Source organism: Elephantulus edwardii, unplaced genomic scaffold (assembly GCF_000299155.1).
Source record: "Elephantulus edwardii isolate Elephantulus edwardi_28Jun2011 unplaced genomic scaffold, EleEdw1.0 scaffold00133, whole genome shotgun sequence".
NCBI lineage: Eukaryota > Metazoa > Chordata > Mammalia > Macroscelidea > Macroscelididae > Elephantulus > Elephantulus edwardii.
This window is the reverse complement of record NW_006399883.1, coordinates 6,902,803-6,921,845: the sequence shown is the minus strand read 5'-3', so window position 1 is coordinate 6,921,845 and position 19,043 is coordinate 6,902,803. Positions and strand designations below refer to the sequence as shown.

At 42.9% G+C, this 19,043-nt stretch overlaps 1 protein-coding gene across 1 annotated transcript in view; it reads right to left on the bottom strand.

Annotated features, from left to right (window-relative positions):
- SLC37A1 (solute carrier family 37 (glucose-6-phosphate transporter), member 1) overlaps positions 1–19,043 on the bottom strand; it is an 80,874-nt gene that overhangs the window by 10,091 nt on the left and 51,740 nt on the right. The window contains exons 14-17 of the mRNA XM_006894048.1: positions 18,638–18,686; positions 17,113–17,186; positions 13,805–13,883; positions 2,926–3,023 (exon numbers count right to left, since the gene is read on the bottom strand). Coding sequence (XP_006894110.1) covers positions 2,926–3,023; positions 13,805–13,883; positions 17,113–17,186; positions 18,638–18,686 — 300 coding nt within the window. The remainder of the gene's footprint in view (positions 1–2,925; positions 3,024–13,804; positions 13,884–17,112; positions 17,187–18,637; positions 18,687–19,043) is intronic.

Genomic DNA, 19,043 nt, shown 5'->3' with positions numbered 1-19,043 from the left:
CTGCATTCTAGACAATTTCCTTGTATCTGAATTGTGTTCATGTGGAACTTGTACACTGACCAAGTAATTGTTTGAACAGAACAAGAGATACTGTTGTTGTTAAGTCACTGTTGTTGCTGTCAAGTCACCTGTGACTCATAGTAACTCTATGTACTACAGCCCTGAACCCTGCTCTATCCTGTGCCAACTTTACTGACTCTGACACACCTATCTCCATCACAGTCAGAGAGGGTCTTTCTCTCTTGTGCTGTCCCTCCACCCAAGCACGATGTCCCTCTCCAAGGACTGGTCCTTCCTTGCAACATGTTCAAAGTATGTCAGATGGAGCTTTAGAATCCTTGCCTCCAAGGAAAATCATGATAAAGGACAAAAGATTGAAGTTGCAAAGGATTTAATTTTACTTGGGTCCACAATAAACATCCATGGAAACTCAAATCGGCAAATCTACCAACAAGGATCATAGCAAAGGGAGAAAGGCAAAATGTCAGTTTAACAACTAACATGTGCTTGACCCAGGCCATGGTATTTTTAATTGCTTCAGACGAATGTGCAAGTTGGACAATAAACAAAGAATTCTGAAGATGTGATGCCTTTGAATTGTGGTGGTAGTGAAGAGTAGTGAATATCCTCGGACTGCCAAAAGAACAAATACATCTGTTTTCTACATCCCAAACATGCAGGGCTGATGAAACTGTAACTCACACGCTCTGGACATGTTATTTGAAGCGGTCAGTCCTTGGAAAAACGAAGAAATCAGTGAGGAAGAGCAAAACCCTCAATGAGATGGTCTGACACAGTGACTTCAACAATGGGCTTAAACACACTGTGAACTGTGAGGACAGTGCAGGATGGGACAAGGTTTTGTTATGTTGTACACAGCGTTTCTTGGACTTGGAGTTGACTGGATGATTTCTAAGAGCAACAATTTTCTACCAAGTTTTCTTGTTTGTTTTTTAAAACTGCGATTTGAGTAAATGTTCACAGAGCAACTGACTTTTCCATTCAAGCATACATACCTATTCTGTTTTATGCTATTAATTACAGTATTCACAATTGTTGCTATGATGTGTACCATCAAGTCGAAACCAACTCACGGCAGGTATTCTGAGGCTGACATTGCATGGGAAGAGATTGCTCATCTTTCTTCTTCAGGGAAGCTTATGGATTTAAACATTAATACCCATGAGCATTGTACTCCTCAGATAATCAACCATATGAAACCAAACGGGCAACGTCTGCCCCAAAACAAAGCTCAGAAGGAAAGAAGGATGAAAGGGAACATAGAATCTAGGATGGATATAGTAAAAGTGCTGTCACAGTGAAGAAACTGCAAGAAATATTGTAACAAAAAGTATGCATATATTACCAAATGGGAAACTGGTGTACTCTATTCTGTAAACTTTCACTCAACTGCAATACCATGTAAAACAAAACTAAAGGCCATGGGATATTTTTCCACATCTGGTGACCAACCTAGGATGGTCACAAGTCCTGTCACTTTCCTGTGTCAATGTGCAGATACGAGTTAGTACACCCTTGTACTGTAAGCAGGGAGCTCTGGTGGCCTAGTGAAAAAGGGGTTTCTCTGCCAACCCAAAGGTAGGCAGTTTGAATCCACCAGCTGCTCTGTATGAAAAAGATGAGCAACCTCCTCCCATGCAGTTTGAAAACCTGCTAGAGAAACTATAAGTCAGTTCTAACTACTAGAAACACTGTCCTTTAGTGTATTGGCTTCAGATCCAACTCCCCATCTACAGCCAGCCCAGCATCTCATTTCTTACTCCCTGCGGACAAAGCCATCTCGGTGCTAAATTCCTAAGTTTGATAACTCAGGGCTGCTCCTCTACCAACATGCGAACGAACTAGTTTTATGTTGCCTCTACATATTTGGCTCTTGAGATTTCCTTACTTCTTTATGAGTTCAGTAATACAGTGGAAAGAATTTTCAAAATATATTGCCCTGTTATTTCTGAAGTTGAAGAATTCCCAGGGGGTCTAACAGCCACAATAATGGAGATTTTTCTGCTGCTTGTGCAAATACATCTGGGGAAATAACTAAAACGCTTATGCATTTAAAAAACAAACAGCCTGAGTAGTCTTTGTAAATTTAACAGGTTTATAAGCTGAGAGATGGCATGTGATTCCGTATACAATGAGGGAGGGAGCTGTTTTAGGGATCTCTGGGATTAAAATGTAAAATTTTCATCTCATTGATATTGTTATATATCATTTAGTTGTAAATTACTCAGAGCTGGTTTTCAGAGGCTGTAAACTGCATGGGAGGAGACTGACCATCTTTCTTCCACGGAGCGGCTAGTGGGTTCAAACCACCTGCCTTTGGGTTGGCAGCATAACTCCTAGCCACTAAGCTATCAGAGCTCCCACATTTAATTGATAGAGTGGAAAATTCTTTTAGGATTTTTAATTATAATTAATCTCAGTTTTCCCCCTACCCATGGGTGTCTCAGTCAGGGTCTTCCAGGACTGAGGGGACCTGATGTGAAGAAAGTTGTTAGAACCATAACGGCCACTAGCCCCTGAACATGAACCCCTTTCATTCTCACAATAGTCCTGTTTTCAGATACCATTGGTACATCCATTTAAAAAAAAATAGCAGAACAGAGAAGTAACTTCAATTCACAAGCATATGCTAGTTGACACAGCCAAGATTCAAAACAAAGGAGCTACATGTTCTTAGTATCTACATCATTCTGCCTAAAACTACAGAGCTGACAGATTGACCTACAATCTGTTTTCAACATTATTTTAACCAGACAAAGGGTCATCTACCATGAATATTCAGGGAGGGACCATCTGTTGGGAGCATTACTAGGAAAAAGTAAAAAATAGTCCACAGGAGTATTTGGCCAACCACCCTAGAGATGCTCCTTAAGTGCTGCTTTGATTAAAAAGAACATTACTTACCAATAAGGCACAAGCATCTGCAAACATCAACATGTAAAATACATTGTTCCATCCAGAGGGGGATATGAGCCCAGCCAGCAAAGGTCCTAAGGCTGCTCCTAAAATGTGGTAAATGGACATATGTGGTGTCAAAGGAAAATACAGCACATGGTGTTTAAAGTATCCAACCCCAGCAAAGACCTAAAAGATGCTAAACATATAACTTTTAAGGAAAGAAAACGTTAAGTTCCATTCTCAACTATCAGATTCTAGGGGTTAAAAGGAGTAAAACTGCTTGGTATTAGTCAGGGTTATAATTAGTTCAACCCTATTCTGCAACCAAATCTACAAATATTTTCTGGACTAAATCAAAAAGAGATTCAATGAATGACATTAAACTATTCACTCTTTTGATCTATTTCAATTCCTTAACAAATTATTATAAAGGAATAAATTTATTATTAAGAGATAGTCTCCAAAATTTGTGTATGTTTTCATATTGAGTGTGTTATTAATATTGTTTTGGATGCAAGAGTGGCATCCACTTCCTAAACAACATGCCTCCGGAAACTCTATGAACTTTGATAAATTATGATGAGAGAGAGACAGAAAGAGAGAGAGAATATATAGGAGGAAGAGGGAAAGAACAAAGTGAGGATGAAAGAAGAAGAGAAGAATATGAATACTTTGTACAATGAATTTTCTGAATTCTTTGTACTGTCTTAACCCTGTTAGAAGTCTGAAATTATATCTGACTAACTTTTTAATAACTAAAACTAGAAGAAACAAAATACTCTGGGGGGGGGAATCCCTCAAAAGTAGCTAATAAGAATGTTCATTGCAGTGGTTTGGTTATTTTTTTCCCCTCATAAGGTTTGCTTAAATGATAATGTATTTGTAGATGGTTTTTTGGTTTGGCAGATGTGTAATAATACGTGTGAAGGAAGAATTTCTATACCAAATTATTAACTGAGGTTTAATTTCTAAGGCATAAGATTATTAGAGCCTTCATAATTTATACATTCTGGGTTTTTCAGAATTTTACCAAAGTACTTAATTACTTTTATAATATGTGTGTGCATGTGTGCCTCAGAAGAACTTTCAGACAAACACGGTAGACTACTGATAAGTGTTGATCTCTATACCTCCCAGACATCATGAAATGGATCATAAGTTGAATTTTTAAAATTATCAGTCCACAAAAAGAGGCACATGCCTTTGGACATAAGTTCCAGTTTTCCCTCCTCTATTAAAGTATTCTCAAAGAAAGGTGGTGTAGGGACTCGGCTCAGAGCCAGAGTTGCCCAAACACGTGGCAGATGGGGAAGAGAAGACTGGGGAAAGTCTTGGCAGAAAAAGGGGGATGTTCGCTGAGTCCCTCAGATGTTTCTTTTACTTCTCACTTCTCAGGTTTTCCTACTCAAACTCATTAATCTAGTGATCACCTCAATCTGAACCTCATAAAAGAAAATGGACTAGCAGGCCCTTTTATTATTGGATGTCATCAGGTTATTATCAGATGTCACTGAGTCACCTAAAACGCACAGCAGCCGTGTGAAAGACTGACTGAACCTTGATCTGACCCTTGACTTACCTGGTGCCATCCTCACAATCTTTGATACGCTCAAACCCACTGTGGTCATATGTCAATCCATCCTTTTGAGGATCTTCCTCTCTTTCTCTGATGCTCCACCTTTCTTAACTTGGTGTCTTTTCCCACGTACTGAGCCCCTTTGACAACATGCCATAATATGTGAGATGAAGCTTCGCCTGCCAGCCGTTAAGGAGCACCTTTGTCACACTTCCTCCAAGGCGGACTTGTTTGCTCTTTTGGCATTCCGCGGGATATCCAGGACGCTAACAACAGAGTTCACCAGCACCGATCCATCTTCAGTCTCCCTGACTCATTGTCCAACTTTCAGAGGCATACATAGAAAGTAATGTGAAATACCAAGGCTTGCATCAGGTGCACCTTAGTCTTTCATTAGAAGTCAAAAGATTCATTTTTTTCAATCAAGTTATCTACAATTACCAGTTGATAAGAATGCATTTTTGTCTTTGTAGCCCTCTTCTGATTTATCACTTTGTTGACAATTGGATGTCTTTTCATTTCTGAGGACAGTGGATATCGTCAACTTCTCTACATTTTTTTCATTCTCTTTCAAACTGCTGATTGCTTAGCCGTCTTTATGGAGAGTAGACATAAATCCTTTATTTATTAAACCAGTTAGGTTTAGAGAAACTGAGTAAACTCTTTTTTTTTTTTTTTTAGGATTTCCTCTTCATTTCCACGTGTCATCATAAGAATCCAACCTGTATACAGAATTCAATTTCACAGGCAGTAAATCCTAATAGAACTTGGACTTTTACATATGCAATGCCTCCAAGCCAACTGTGTCTGCCGCTATAGCTGCCTCTCCATTTTCCCCTCCTTCCCTTTAATGTGACCTCGTGCATACTAAGTTCAATACAGGGCAGATGTGAAATGCCTGACTGAGTACAGAGATAGCCAGGAAAAGCTCTCTGCATGTACCATGTACTCTCTCTCCCACGATGAGGAGGTTGCTGGGGATGGGAGGAGCACATCCTCAGGAAAGCACAGGCGTCTTCTCTTGATCTCAGATTCCAAATACCACCACCGTGATGACCAGTGAGTAACATATCCTCCCATGCAGAAAGAACTTTTAATACATGCTTAGTGTTTCACCTTTAAATATGAAAATATGACAGTTGACCAAGATTTACCTTATGCCTCAGGAAAGTCCTAATATGAAAACAAATAAACTAAGAGAAGAGGTGGTGAGGAAGGAGAGCAGCAAATCTAATCAGAGAGAAGAAAATTTTAAGGAATTATATCCTCAGAGACACTGTAGAAAATCAGATTAAATCATATGAAACTTCCATTTCTGAAATGGAAGACCAGTCTAATATTGGTATTTCATATGACTCAACGTACACTGTATCTAAGACATAATAATGAGATGCACTAAAAGAGCAGAAAAAAAAATCTAATGAACTTTAGAAAATATGAAGACTGAAATAAAAAGTTCAATACAAAGATTGGAAAACAAAATCACACAATTCTCTGAGGAAATAAGAGAACAGAGATGGACAGGAAGATGGGAGGAAAAAAATGAAAGGATTAACCAAGGAAGTCTAGCACTTCAGTGATAAGTATCCCAGAAAGAAAACACAAAAGATGGCAGGGAAAACATAGTACAGAAACAATACATTTCCCAGAAATTAGAGGTATGTCTTTGTAGACTGTAGAACCATGTTCTCAAAACACAAATGAGTCAAAGGCGCCAGGGATAAACAAACGATGCCAAATGATTTCTAAGAAGAGATTGCTGTTGTTGATTGTCATCGAGTTAAGTACGACTCACAGGGACTCTATGAACAAAAGACCTAATGCCTTTCCATAATTATCACCGTTTCTCCAAGTTCTTAAGAGTTTCCAGATGGTTTAGGAAGTGGATGTCACTCCTACTTCCAAACCAGTTTTTCAACTGGGAGCTCCACCAAACACTGTCCACACTGGGAAACTATTAGGGTATTTGATACCCCAATGGTATAAGGTTCAGCATCACAGCAAACCTAGGTTACTTCATACAGAACATTGACAAAAAGTGATGTACAAAGTGGAAGAAAGTACCTCCAGATATAACTAGTCTCATTTAGCAGTGGTTAAGTGTCACCAAGTCGAATAAGGCTCAGCGACCCTTGCACAAAAGACTTGAAATCTGTTCTATAACTAACATCATGTCTGCACATTTATAGAGTTTATAGAGTTTCCAAAGGCATGGAGTTTAGGAAGTGGGTGCCAGTCCTGCTTCCCAACCTGAATCAATCTGGAAGCTCCTCCAAACATCCAAACATTGCACATGATGGGTAATCATTATGGTAATTGACATGACTCTGGCACAGTGTTCAGCATCACAGAAACTCCAAGTTATTCAGAGAAAAGAGACAAACAATTGCTCTATCACTTAAAGAATATTCATTCTTAGATTTTAAAGACAGACCATTAAGCAGGCCTCCACCCTTGGTCAAATTTCAACTGACACCTGTTTGCGGGGAGGAAACTCCAGAAACACACATCAAACACAATCCCAAAAATTTCCCTTACATGACGGCCATCAAGACATCATCAATAAAGACCAGGGCTGAGAATAACAATGGAATTCTCGATGGTAGCAATGGAAGTCGGAAGCCATTAGAATTCAAAGGAAGGAGATTTTCCCTCTATAATCCTATATCGGGACAAACTGTCCATCAGGTGAGAGAATAGAGTGCAGAAACCACAAACTTATAGGCTCTCAAAATTTATCTCCTGTGAACAGGCTCTGATGGTCTAGTGAGTTGCACTGCCAACTCAAAGACAGGGGGTTCAAATTCACCAGCTGCTTCATGGGAGAAAGATGGGCAATCACCTTCTCTGTGATTTACAGCCTCAGAAAACCTGCTGAAGGGTCATGAGTCAGCTCTAACTTGACAGCAATAAGTTGTTGTTGAGCTGTGAATCACTACAGAAGAAGCTTCTAGAAGATGCAATCCACTATAGAAGAAGAGTAAACATGGGACCCAGCAAACAAGGGTCCAGTGTAGAAAAGAGATTTGGAAGCTAGTAGTGAAAGCAAGGTCTGGAAGAGTGCCATGCAGCAGTGGTCACAGAGGTCCCCCATAGGAAGGGGAAAGAACATTGGGGAAGAAGTCTAATGTTGACACAGAGGAGGAAAACAGCTGTGACACACCAAAGCAAATGAAAGAATGAAAATGTGTCTATTAGAAGATAAATAAAGTTTGTTTCTTGGCTCAGAAGTAGACAATATTATTGATGATGAGAGGAAGGAAGGTTACGGAAGAGCTCAGTCTCCACTTTCTTTCATTGAAAGGCAATAGATAATGTGTGTGTGTGGGGGGGAGGGGGATTCAAGAACTGAGAAACATTTAACTTTGTCAGTAATACCATTTTTTTTATCACACCACCCCAAGGGTGGTTGGGCCTCTGTTTTAGGGCACCTTTGACCTAGCAGTCAGGCTTTTTTAATCACACCACCCCTTTGAGTCTTCAGGCATGTTGACACTTTGCTGTGATGGTAATACCCACATCCAGGATGTTACCCCATGGTGGCAACCCGCCCCCCAATCATGGTTTGTAATGATTAAGTAATAATTTTTGTTATTATATACTGGTATATTTATTTTAATTATTATTGTAATGATATTATTTATTATTATATGTTGTTGTTATGTGTCGTCGAGTCGTTTGCGACTCATAGTGACCCTATGTACAACAGCCCTAAACCCTGCTCTATCCTGTGCCAATTGCATTGCCTCTGACACACCCATCCCCATTTCCCCAGTCACTGAATCAATCCACCTCATAGAGAGTCTTCCCCTCCTGTGCTGTCCCTCTACCCTCCCAAGCATGATGTCCTTCTCCAAGGACCTCTCTCTCCTTATAACATATCCAAAGTATGTAGTCACTAATTATATAATTAAGGGACAGGATCAGACAAGGTTTCAATGTACTGTTATCAACTCGATAGCACTGAACAATAACTATGAGTCTTAACCAAAACACTTCAATATCCACCTGACAGCACACTCTGCTACACCACAGGCTTTCACTAGTTCTAGCAGCATGATATTCTAATGCCTGACTTATTATTAAATGTATAGCACTATCAGTTTGTTATACTGGAGGAATGAATTGTTCTTATTAATAAAGCACTTGTCTGTCAGTTCACTGTACTAAGGTAACATGAGGTTTGTTGTGATGCTGAAAGCTATGCCACCAGTGTGACAGGTGCCATGGGGGTCACCCCTGAAGACAGGTTTCAGTGAAGCTCCCAGATTAAGACAGACTAAAACACGATTGGCCATCCACTTCTTAAGTAGCAGGCCTCTAAAAACCCTACGAGTAACAGTGGAACACAGATAGTTATAGTATTAGAGGTAAAGCCGAGATTTGAAGTCAATCAAAATGGGGAGAAACAGCTGCAAAAGACCCTCAACCAGATGGATTGACACAGTGACTGCAGCAAATGAGCTCAACTGTGTCAGAGATTGTGATGATGGCACAAGATAGGACAGGGTTCAGATCTGTTGTTCACAGGGTAGCTATGAGTTGTACTTGAGTCAGCGGCACTTAACAACACCACATCCATAATAACAGAAGAAGAAAGTGTTTAACTCTTTGTAGAAAGAATAGGGCTAACAAGTGTGGGACAGGGGAGTGTTATTTTCACTAGAATAAGCCTGTAAAACTGTATGACTTCTAAAGTTACATGTAGGTTTTACTTTAGGCAAAATAAAAATTAAAATGATCCAATTTCATTTCATTTCTATTCATAAAACATATAGATGGATAAGATTGAGAATAATGAGAATCCCAGAACACTTAAGCATACCCATGTGAAACCTATGCATAGATCAAAAGCAGTTATCCAAACAAAACAAGGAAACGCTGAATGATTTAAAATCAGGAAAGATGTGTGTCAAGGTTTTATCTTTCAGTCCTAGCAAGTCAATCTGTGTGCTGATCAAATCATTCAGGAAACTCGACTATACAAAGAAAAATGTAGTATCACCTTAAAGACCAAAGTATTCCTGACTCAAGCCATGATATTTTCAATTGTTTCATATGTATAAAAAAAAAATAACAAACCCATATAGAAGTGGTAAGTTTTGTATCACACTTCGACGCATTTCTAAGCACAATAATGCATCAAACAGATAAAAGTATGCCATGGAACCATAAGGCACTTCTGTGATTTTGAAGAAAGCACTCTTTATTGACAACTAGTTAAGCTTTGCTTCCTCTACAACCAGCTAATAGGGTTTTACAGCACCTAATACCTTGGGACAAACCCTCTTGGGAATAGAATTTTTACTCTTTTTCTGAAATTAAGTGCATTTCCACTTGCACGTCTCTTTGCTTTTGTCCCACTGGATAGCGTTTCTGGAAAGAATGAATGACCGGAGCTCAGTGCCGTTTCCATGGCGATCATTACTCAGCCCTCTGTGCACTCAGGCAGCAGAGTGGGCAGCAGCGGGCAGGCAGCTCTCAGTCAGTCCTCCTAATCGGAACTCGGACTATAAGTGCTGCAGAAGTCAAGGTGAGTATCACAGCTTCAGGAAGGTATTTTGTGCAGATTAATGGAAAAGTCAGAGAAGGCACCATTTGCCCCCTGCTATGGCTCTGTGTGGCTTAAAAAGCTACTTATATATGTGCTCAGGTGCCCTCTGCCACAGCTCAGGGAGCAGTAGGCCTCTCTCCGTTTACAGATGCAAGGCCTTCACCCTTAGCCATGGACTTGTGCTTCCATGTCATTTTGAGAACAGTATCAAGAAAAATGTGCTTTTCACCTAATTCATAATTTCCCTCTCTCTTTTTATTCCCATCTTCTACTTTAAAATAGCAATCAGGGCTGCCAGCTGAGTTCCAAATTAGCTTTCCAAAAAGAGTTTCACAGTGGGAGTTGGACTGATTCACAAAGACCTCTGTTGGCAGAAGGCAGAGAGAAGGTTGTTCAAAGTCACATGGCTAATTAGAACCTCACTCAACCCAGGAGTCTCCTGACACCCAGTGAGTGTGTCAGAGAGACTACACAGCGTGTCTGGGGTGCTGCCTGCACCAGGGTTCATGGGAGAGCTCTGCACAGGGAGCCCCATGCTGAGATCCATCACGAGATGCAGAGCTGGCCTGTCTTCATCCCTTGTCTTAGACACAACCCCACGCTCCAGGGAGTCCTCATAAAAGAACCGTCCATCTTGAAATATCAGATGGTTGCTGGCCACCAAAACCATTCACAATTCAAGGCCATCTCTGGATCCAACAAAATGAGGGAACCAGCCCTGAGGACAAAAAAGAGGGCTGGCAAGACTGTGGTGAAGCCAGAAGCCAAAGTCCAACCTTCTGAACAACTATGGACTTCCTTCTGAAATACAGGAGCAGCCTTTACTGGGAGCTTGCTCAGTCATTCTGGAACAGGCAGAGTCTCTCATGTGAGGCAAGCTTCCGGGTTCTCTGGAAACGGCAGCAGGAGCTTCAGGTTACTGTGACCCAGAAACAGTGGGCCCTGCCCCAGGGAACAGCAGCCTGGCCCCATCCGCATTTCTCTGTGATTTATATCAGCCAGTCAATGAATTAACAATCATTTATTGACTGTTGTACCCACTATGTTTACCTTACTTGGTCAATCTGTTTGCTGAGTTTCTGTGAAGCTGGACTGTTGAAAGAACTACTTGAAATATGCACATGATACCTTGTCAGCCAAAAACAAAGATGAATTGAAGTATTTACTGATGAAGGTCAAAGGCCACAGCCTGTAATAAGGATTATAGCAATACACAAAGAAAATTAAAACCGACAATTGGGCTAATAAACAAAATGATAAGTGGAGGAAAAGCTAAAAGTGCTAAGAATTTCATTCTGCTGTGGAAGTGGAAGAAATCAAACCACATATTGCATTGAGCAAATATGCTTCGAGAACTCTTTAAAATTTTAAAAAGCAGAGATTTCATTTGGTGACTAAGTTGTGCTTGACCCAAGACATGGTATCTTTAATCGCCTCATATGCATGTGAAAGCTGAGCAATGAAGAAAGGGAAGACAGAAGAAGAAAGGATGTCTTTGAGCTGTGGCGGTGATGAAGGGTACTGACTGAAATGTGTCCTGCTAGAAGAATGAACAAATTGGTCTTAGAAGAAATACAAGCGGAATTCTTTTATGACGCAGAGAAAGTGAGACTTTGGCTCTTTTTTTTTTGTTTGACACATAATCAGGAAAGTTAGAGAGAGATCAGTTAGCCTAGCAGAGAGAAAGTGATGCTACCAAGCCAAAGGTGGGTGACTCTAATCCATGGCCCTCAGGCCTGTTTTCAATCAAATGTTTTTCTAGGCCGTATAGCTCTAGTGTGTCCACTTGCTATACAGAGGTAACTCGTGGTTGCTGTGAAGCTGAACACTGTGACACTGATGTGTCAAATGTGATAATGGTGACCCATGGTGGACAGTGTTTGGTGGAGCTCCCTGGTTGAAATAAGCTTGGAAGCAGGAGTGGCATCTACTTCTGAAATAACTTGCCCCCAGAAACCCTATGAACCCGGAGAGAGGATGAAAGTTACACAAGCATTCAGGTCTTTCTTTCATAGGGTCACTATGAGTCACCTACGACTCTGCAGCACTTAACAACAACAACAACAACAACAATCAGGAAAGATTAATGTCTAGAAACGGCCATCATTTTTGGTAGAGGGGTAACAAAAATGAGAGAACCACTCCATGAGGTGGGTAAACACAGTAGCCACACAATGGACTCAAACATACCAAGGAAGATGGAGATGGTACAGGACAGGGAGTCACCTTGATCTGTTATACATAAGGTTGACATGAGCTGAAGCCAACTTCATGGTGAGTAATCATAACTATGTTCCAGACACGGTTTCAGCAGCAGGAATACAGCAGAAAGCAAATCACACAGAATTCTTATCTTTATAGAACTTCTATTTAAGCATGGGCAGGCAAGACGAAAACTTAGCAAAAAAAAAACTATTTGGGAAGGAACTAAAAACAGACTGAGAAGACAGGCCTTGAGGAGGGATGAGGAGGGATTCACAGAATCTAAATCAGGGGGCCTGGGATGGTCTAACTGAGAAGCCAGGGCTTCAGTGACACAGAAGAGCAAGGTCTGAGACTACCGGATCAAAGAGTGTCTCAGGTTTGGGGCACAGTACGTACAGAGAGCCTGCACGGCATCGTGTCTGGGGTTTGGGGGAGCAGCAGGAAGGCCAAGGGGCTGCAGAGTGAGGAGGGACTCTACACTCTAAAGTGATGGAAAAGTCTTCAGATTCCACCTTAGTCAGAGAAACATCTGGTGGGCATTCTCCCTACAGTGAGCACAAAACTGTGGGGCCAGCCGGAGAAACCTCAACTTTCCTACAGTGGAGCACAACAGCAGTCCTGAGTCCTCACGCGGGATCTCTGTGCTTCTGCCAATTCACATGTGACACGTTTGCACCGCCTTCTACCAGGCAGGCACATATTTCACCACTGTAAGGGTGTAAGCAGGCCGCTCCCCAAACGTCCTTGCCCCTCACTCTTCTCACCGGGTCTGGAGTCTGGAACAGCAGGAGCAATGCCAGTTTCAATCTCAGAGTCCACCTGAGTTGATCTCCCCAGGCTTCATCTCCTGCACACAGAGGAGACAGCCGAGGACGCTGACAGATGTGAGGCTCTAACCCAGGAAGTCCTCGCCATCTCGGCAGGGAAGGCCCAGCTCGCTCGGACTCCACAGACTGGGGACAAGGACCTGGAGGTCACCTGCACTAGCTTGCTGATGAGAACAGACTTGGATTTTGTTTTATACAATGGGATGAGTTGCTTATTTTGTCATCTTTCTTCATTCCAGAAGATGCTACCTTGGATGCTCTTCAAGAACCTTAATCACCAGTACCATTCAGCATCTCACATGCTTTCAGACCATTAGTTTTCCTGTAATTGCGATTTAAGTAAGACTCTGTCCTTGAAATAGGCTAAATTTAGCGCATGGAATGTAATTTGCCAATCTGTTGTTTAGACTGAAACCTGGCACAAGCTCTCACAAGCTGAAGAAAACCAGCTCCAATCAGAACTCCATGTACCTCTTCTGAACCCCTCAGTCAAGCCGGGGATATACTGACATCCCCTGGGCTTCTGACACTTTGCTTTGCTCATTTTTTTTTTTTGATGAGTCAGTTCAGATTTATAGAAAACCTTTGCTCATATTTTAAGAAGGTTGGTGAATCACACTATTACCAAGGCAGTCGGAACCCTGGATGACTGCTTGTGAGGAAGGGACGATGTGGTTTCCTGGAACTACAGTCACAGTCTTAGAACTAGAACTCTCCACATACCTACAGACCCAGTTCCATCGATGATGGCGGTCACGGTGGCGAGGGCATGGGCGTTTCCTTTCAGACTCTTATGTGTCCCCTAGAAGAGAATAAAATCACCATGAAATCTATCTCAGCAGCGTCAGAGCTGGGGAATACACTTCTGCCTTTCATATGACAACTTACTGAAATAACTTTAAAACAAGTTGGTCATGGAATAGTCCCATTAAAAAATGTAAACACTACCCCAAAGTAACTTCGACTCATTGCTGTCGAGTCAGAACTGACTCATAGCTGAACTTCCGATGGGTTTTCAGAGGCTCTAACTCACACAGGAAGAGAATGTCCGTTTTTCTCTCTTGACGCAGTTGGTGGATTCAAACTGCTTATCTTTAGGTGGACAGTGCAACTCCTTACCCACTTGGGCACCAAAGAAAAGGTAAAGACATAGTTTACCTTTTTTAATAGTTTTTACTTGTAATGTGATCTTCACTAAAAAAAAAACCCAACCTATTAGAAAGATCTAGTGTATTATAGTTAGTGAAATTCTTTGAATTTTCTTCAAATAAAGAACAAGTAAGTGAGCACAATAATATTCATCACTAGAGATGGCATCTGTCACCCTGACATTCGCATTCCCCTCTATGTATCTGCTGCTGACTTCTGGAGTTGTGACAGGCTGGGTAACTCTGCCCTATCTATAACTCAGCGACATAAACAGCAACACCAGGAATGTGGGGGTACGAGGAAAGAGCCCCCAAGACCATCACAGGAGCACAAGGCCTACCAGACAAACTGGGGCTCCAGGTTTTAAAAAGTCAGCCACCACCACCACCGCCACCAAACTAAAGAAAAAGACAAATCAGGAAAAATAGGGCACAGAATACTAACCCTCTAAAAATGAAGTTGGAAACACAAACACTCTCTTGGGGGCGCATGTGTGCATGAATGTGCACGCACACACAATATAAACTAAGGAAAAGAACATGTATACAAAACTTTACCTTTATGTAGCCTATAAAAAATAAGCCTCAGTCCTTTCTCCACTCTCTAATCCTGTGAGGGTCAACCTGTTACTTTATCCTTCTGGAATTTTCTATCCCATGTAGACACCAGTATATACACACTCACATATACACGTTGTAAAGGCATTTTTAGGTACATTCCAAACACTCTGATGGCCAAGGCAAGGCTGGACCTGTAGCTCTGGGTCAATGAGGTGGGAGGGAGAAAAGAGATGGGAGAAGTTGAACTCCCCCCCTCCCCCCCCCCACTGGGCTGCTTTCCTCTCGCCTGTCAGCTTTTGGTTCTCTCAGGAATGAAATAAATCAGGACAGTGCCCAAGAGCCTTCTGTTGCTTTGAATAGGGTTGAGTTTCTTGGGCCGGGTGACCTATCTGTAACCCCAGAGGAGAGTGGCCATGGGGACCGGTGCAGGAGAACTGCAGGAGCCAGGCTGCTATGATTTTGAGCAGGACAATGAATGGGTTTCTCAAACCTGGTGATCTTGATCTGGGCTATGACACTCGAAGGGATTTTAGAGAAGGGGAGTGGGGGGCCCTGGTGCCAGCAGTCTGGTGTGAAGAGAGACCTCAAGTATGGGGGCGTACTCAAGTACCAAACCACTGGCCACGGGGTCCCTGCCTCCGCCCAGGAGGCAACAAAACTACTTTAGGTGTAACTTTGCATTTTGAGTAGGTTTTTTTATTTCTAAGAAATGTGCAAAGATAGTATGGAGTTCCTGTACATGCTGTTTTTATACATTGCTTTTCTACATTTGTTGAAATTAATAAACTAACACTGACAAACTATTCTTTAGTTTCTCTTTTCTGTCCTCTTTCTGTACTAAGACCCACTCAGGACACTACATTATATTTAGTAGCCAGGATGCCTTAGTTTGCTTTTATCTATCACAGAGTCTCAGACTTTTCTTCTTTTTGAGGATAATTGTTGTGGTTATGTGTCTTCAAATAGCCTGCAACTTATAATGAACCTATACTCAAAGCTCTGAGCTCTGTCCTGTCCTGAGCTAGTTTCACTATCTCCAACACACCTAACCCCATGACCTCAGTTACTATGTCAATCCATCTCACCCAGGATCTTCCACTCCTATGCTGTTCCTCTATCCTTCCAAGCATGATGTCCTCCAAGGACTGGTCCCTCCTGGCAACATGCCTGAAGTGTGTAAGATGGTAAGTGTGTCTCCAGGACAGAACTATTTGTTCTCTTGGCAGTCCCATTCAATACTCTTCTCGAGCACCACAATTCAAAGGCATTGATTCCCTCAAATAGGACTTGACTAATGTCTTCCTCATAATTATCCTGGAGTTATGGGTTTGGGGAGGAGGACCACAGAAGTAGTACACCCTTTTCGCCATATTGTAACAAGGTGTATATTCTCAAGACGACTTATCATAGTTGATGTTGACCTGTGATCAACACAGCAATGTCTGTCTTTTATACTATAGGGATGAGAGTATCCCTACCTCCCCCCCACCTTGAAATGGAGTCTTTATAACCAATGTAAATGCCACCCTATCAAGACAACTCCCTCTGTTCTTTTTACCTTCAGAAGAACTAGTCAGTGGTTACTTTGGATCCCAAAGCACTGGCTGGCTCTGGCCCTCGAGCATTCACCACCTTGACCACATCTTCCCCAATCTGTGGCCTTCCTCGGCAAGGACTCCATGTGTCTACAGACCAAGTGAGGGTCCAACACAGGGCAGAGGGCAGGCACCATGAGGAGGTAGAATGCAGGGAGAGGGGCCAAACTTGCTTTGCTGCTGTCATGAAGGTCATCAATCTCTAGTGCTGAGCTAGACCACATGTGTTAACACAGATAGCACAAAGGACCAAGCCCCCCTGCCAGCTTCAAACCCAGGGCCAGATCCTGCCTGTGGTGCCTCAGATGAAGCACTTCATCTCACCTACACAGCTGCAGAACACAACTTGCTGTCTTCCCTTATTTGTTTCAGTAATCTCTTCATAGCATAGATACAGGCTATATATCAAAGGAGATGCCTATAAACAGTATTTTGCTAATGCCACGTGGCTCTGGTGGAATAGTCTATAGTGTGCTCTACTACTAACCAAAAGGTTGAGTCTGGTGGTTCAATTCCGCCAGTGACTCCTTGGGAAAAAGATGGGCTATCACCTCCTGCCTAGATTTACAGCGTGGGAAACCCACAGGGGAGCTGCTATGAGTCAGAATCAATTCAAAGGCATTAAGTTTGGATTGGAGTTACTAATACTGAACACCATGGCAACAGAGGGGACGAGGGGAGCATGTGACCATGTCACAGCTCACGCTGGGACACACAGCCCACTCACCAGGTCAGCAGAGACGGCGGTGGTGATCAGTGCGTACGGTCCACTCACCAGCACCCCGCTGAGCAGCAGCATCGCTGTGGAAACCAGAAGAAGGATTCAGACAACAGAAAAGTTCGCTCTGGGAGAGTGGCAAGTTCTCAGAAAGTCTCTGGGCACATGGCCAACTACTGTGTGATGCATCCGCACACCTGACCTGTGTCTAACCACGGGCAAGCTGCTGCACAAGGCAGTAAGCTACCTCCCCTGGGGTGAACAGAAAACCTGCATTTATCATAACGTTCTCCTCAGAAGCCTGTCTACAGAACACATTGGTAAGTCAGTCATCTTTTCTTAAGGACTTGGGCTTTCTCTCCAGATTGCAACCAGCCGACTAGTCTCTTGTGGGCAGCAGCTGTCTGCATGCTGAGAGGAGGCGGCTCCATGAGAGGGACCCAGGCTGCCCGGCCATAGCTTCTTCTGCCTTCCTCTCGTCTTGACAGTGGCTGGTGGCAGCCTCCGAAGGGACTCATAATCCCAGCAGTCACACTGACTGGCAGGCCTAGTTTAGAAAGTGTGGCCCCTTTCCCACACCATCCTCTGCACTCATATACTTTGTGCCGATGTTTCTGGGACAGGGAAACTTAGTGAAAACTTCATGACCTCCTGGCACAGAGGGGAGCTGCCTGCTTAAGGTGTCCTCGCACACAGCTCCTCCCTTCCAATTCCCACCATTAGCTTATTAGGAGAAAAAAACATGTTGACCACGTGTCAGAAGCCTAATTTGACAACACTGCTGGCAGGAAGTTAAAAATAGTCCCTTACTCTTATATAACTGCTCCCAGAATGGAGGCAGGACAGCCAGAATGTTGATAGGAGATGGGCGGGTGGGGAGGCCATGGCCCGGAGCCCTGCACTTGCTAGAGTCTAAGAGCCAGCTTGGGACCTGCAATTGCTGCCCAGGCTGCCAGAGACTCAGGCAAGCTCACTTGGAGGCCACGGGTGAGGCACGGCTAGCTGGGGAGACACAGGAGGGGAGGGAGGACCCCTGAGGAGAACTACCAGTCTTCTCTTTATAACCCTTCTCTGCCAGAGGTGACCTTCAGAGTGTACCCAGACACACCCTTGCTCCAGTCCATGTCCCTGCACCCCATGTATGCTCTTAAGTCTGTGGGCAGTCAGGTCTTATACCCGACGACCAGGTAAGTATCCCCAGAGACTTCTCTCCTGAGGTGGCCCCACCTGAGAGGAGGGGCTGGGGACTATTTGAGATGCATTCTATGTTTATGTTATATTCGTTGAATGCTTCTATGGGTTTTTTTCTTTTTTTTTTTTAATTATTTTGTGTGCGTGTACCGTCAAATCAGATCTGACTGGTACAGGAGGATATTGCGCCTCCTTCTCCGGCAGAGCATCTGGTGGATTCGAACCGTGTTTCTCTGGGATTGCAGTGCAGCTTCTTGCCACTAGGCCACCAGAGCTCCCCTGGGTTTTTTTCTTAATCTCACCAATCTATAGAAAGGAAGAGAGACTGCTTGTACTCACTCACCTATAGTGGCTTCCACACCCATTTTACTGATGGTGGAGAATATGTAGAGCTGTAAACAGTGGGAAAACAACACTTTATTAAAAAAAACCCAATGGTTTACAAAAAGCAGTAACGAGATTGTCCGAAGATATCTGCTAGCATTTTGGTGCAAGGTCTTGGAAGGTAAGAACTTATCCTGCTTGCCAGGCCCCCCCCCCACCTTAGCCAGCATTGGCACAAGGTAAGTACACTGTCACACTCATTTTTCAGACAAGGAAGCTGAGGCACTGTGAGATGAAGTTACCTGCTCACATTCACCCGCTAACACAGGCATCAAAAGTTACACGGGTAGTGTTCCGATGAAAGGTAACAACACTTCCAGAGGAAAGAGGTGGCCAGTGTGGGATACTAAGGAATGAGCAAGAGG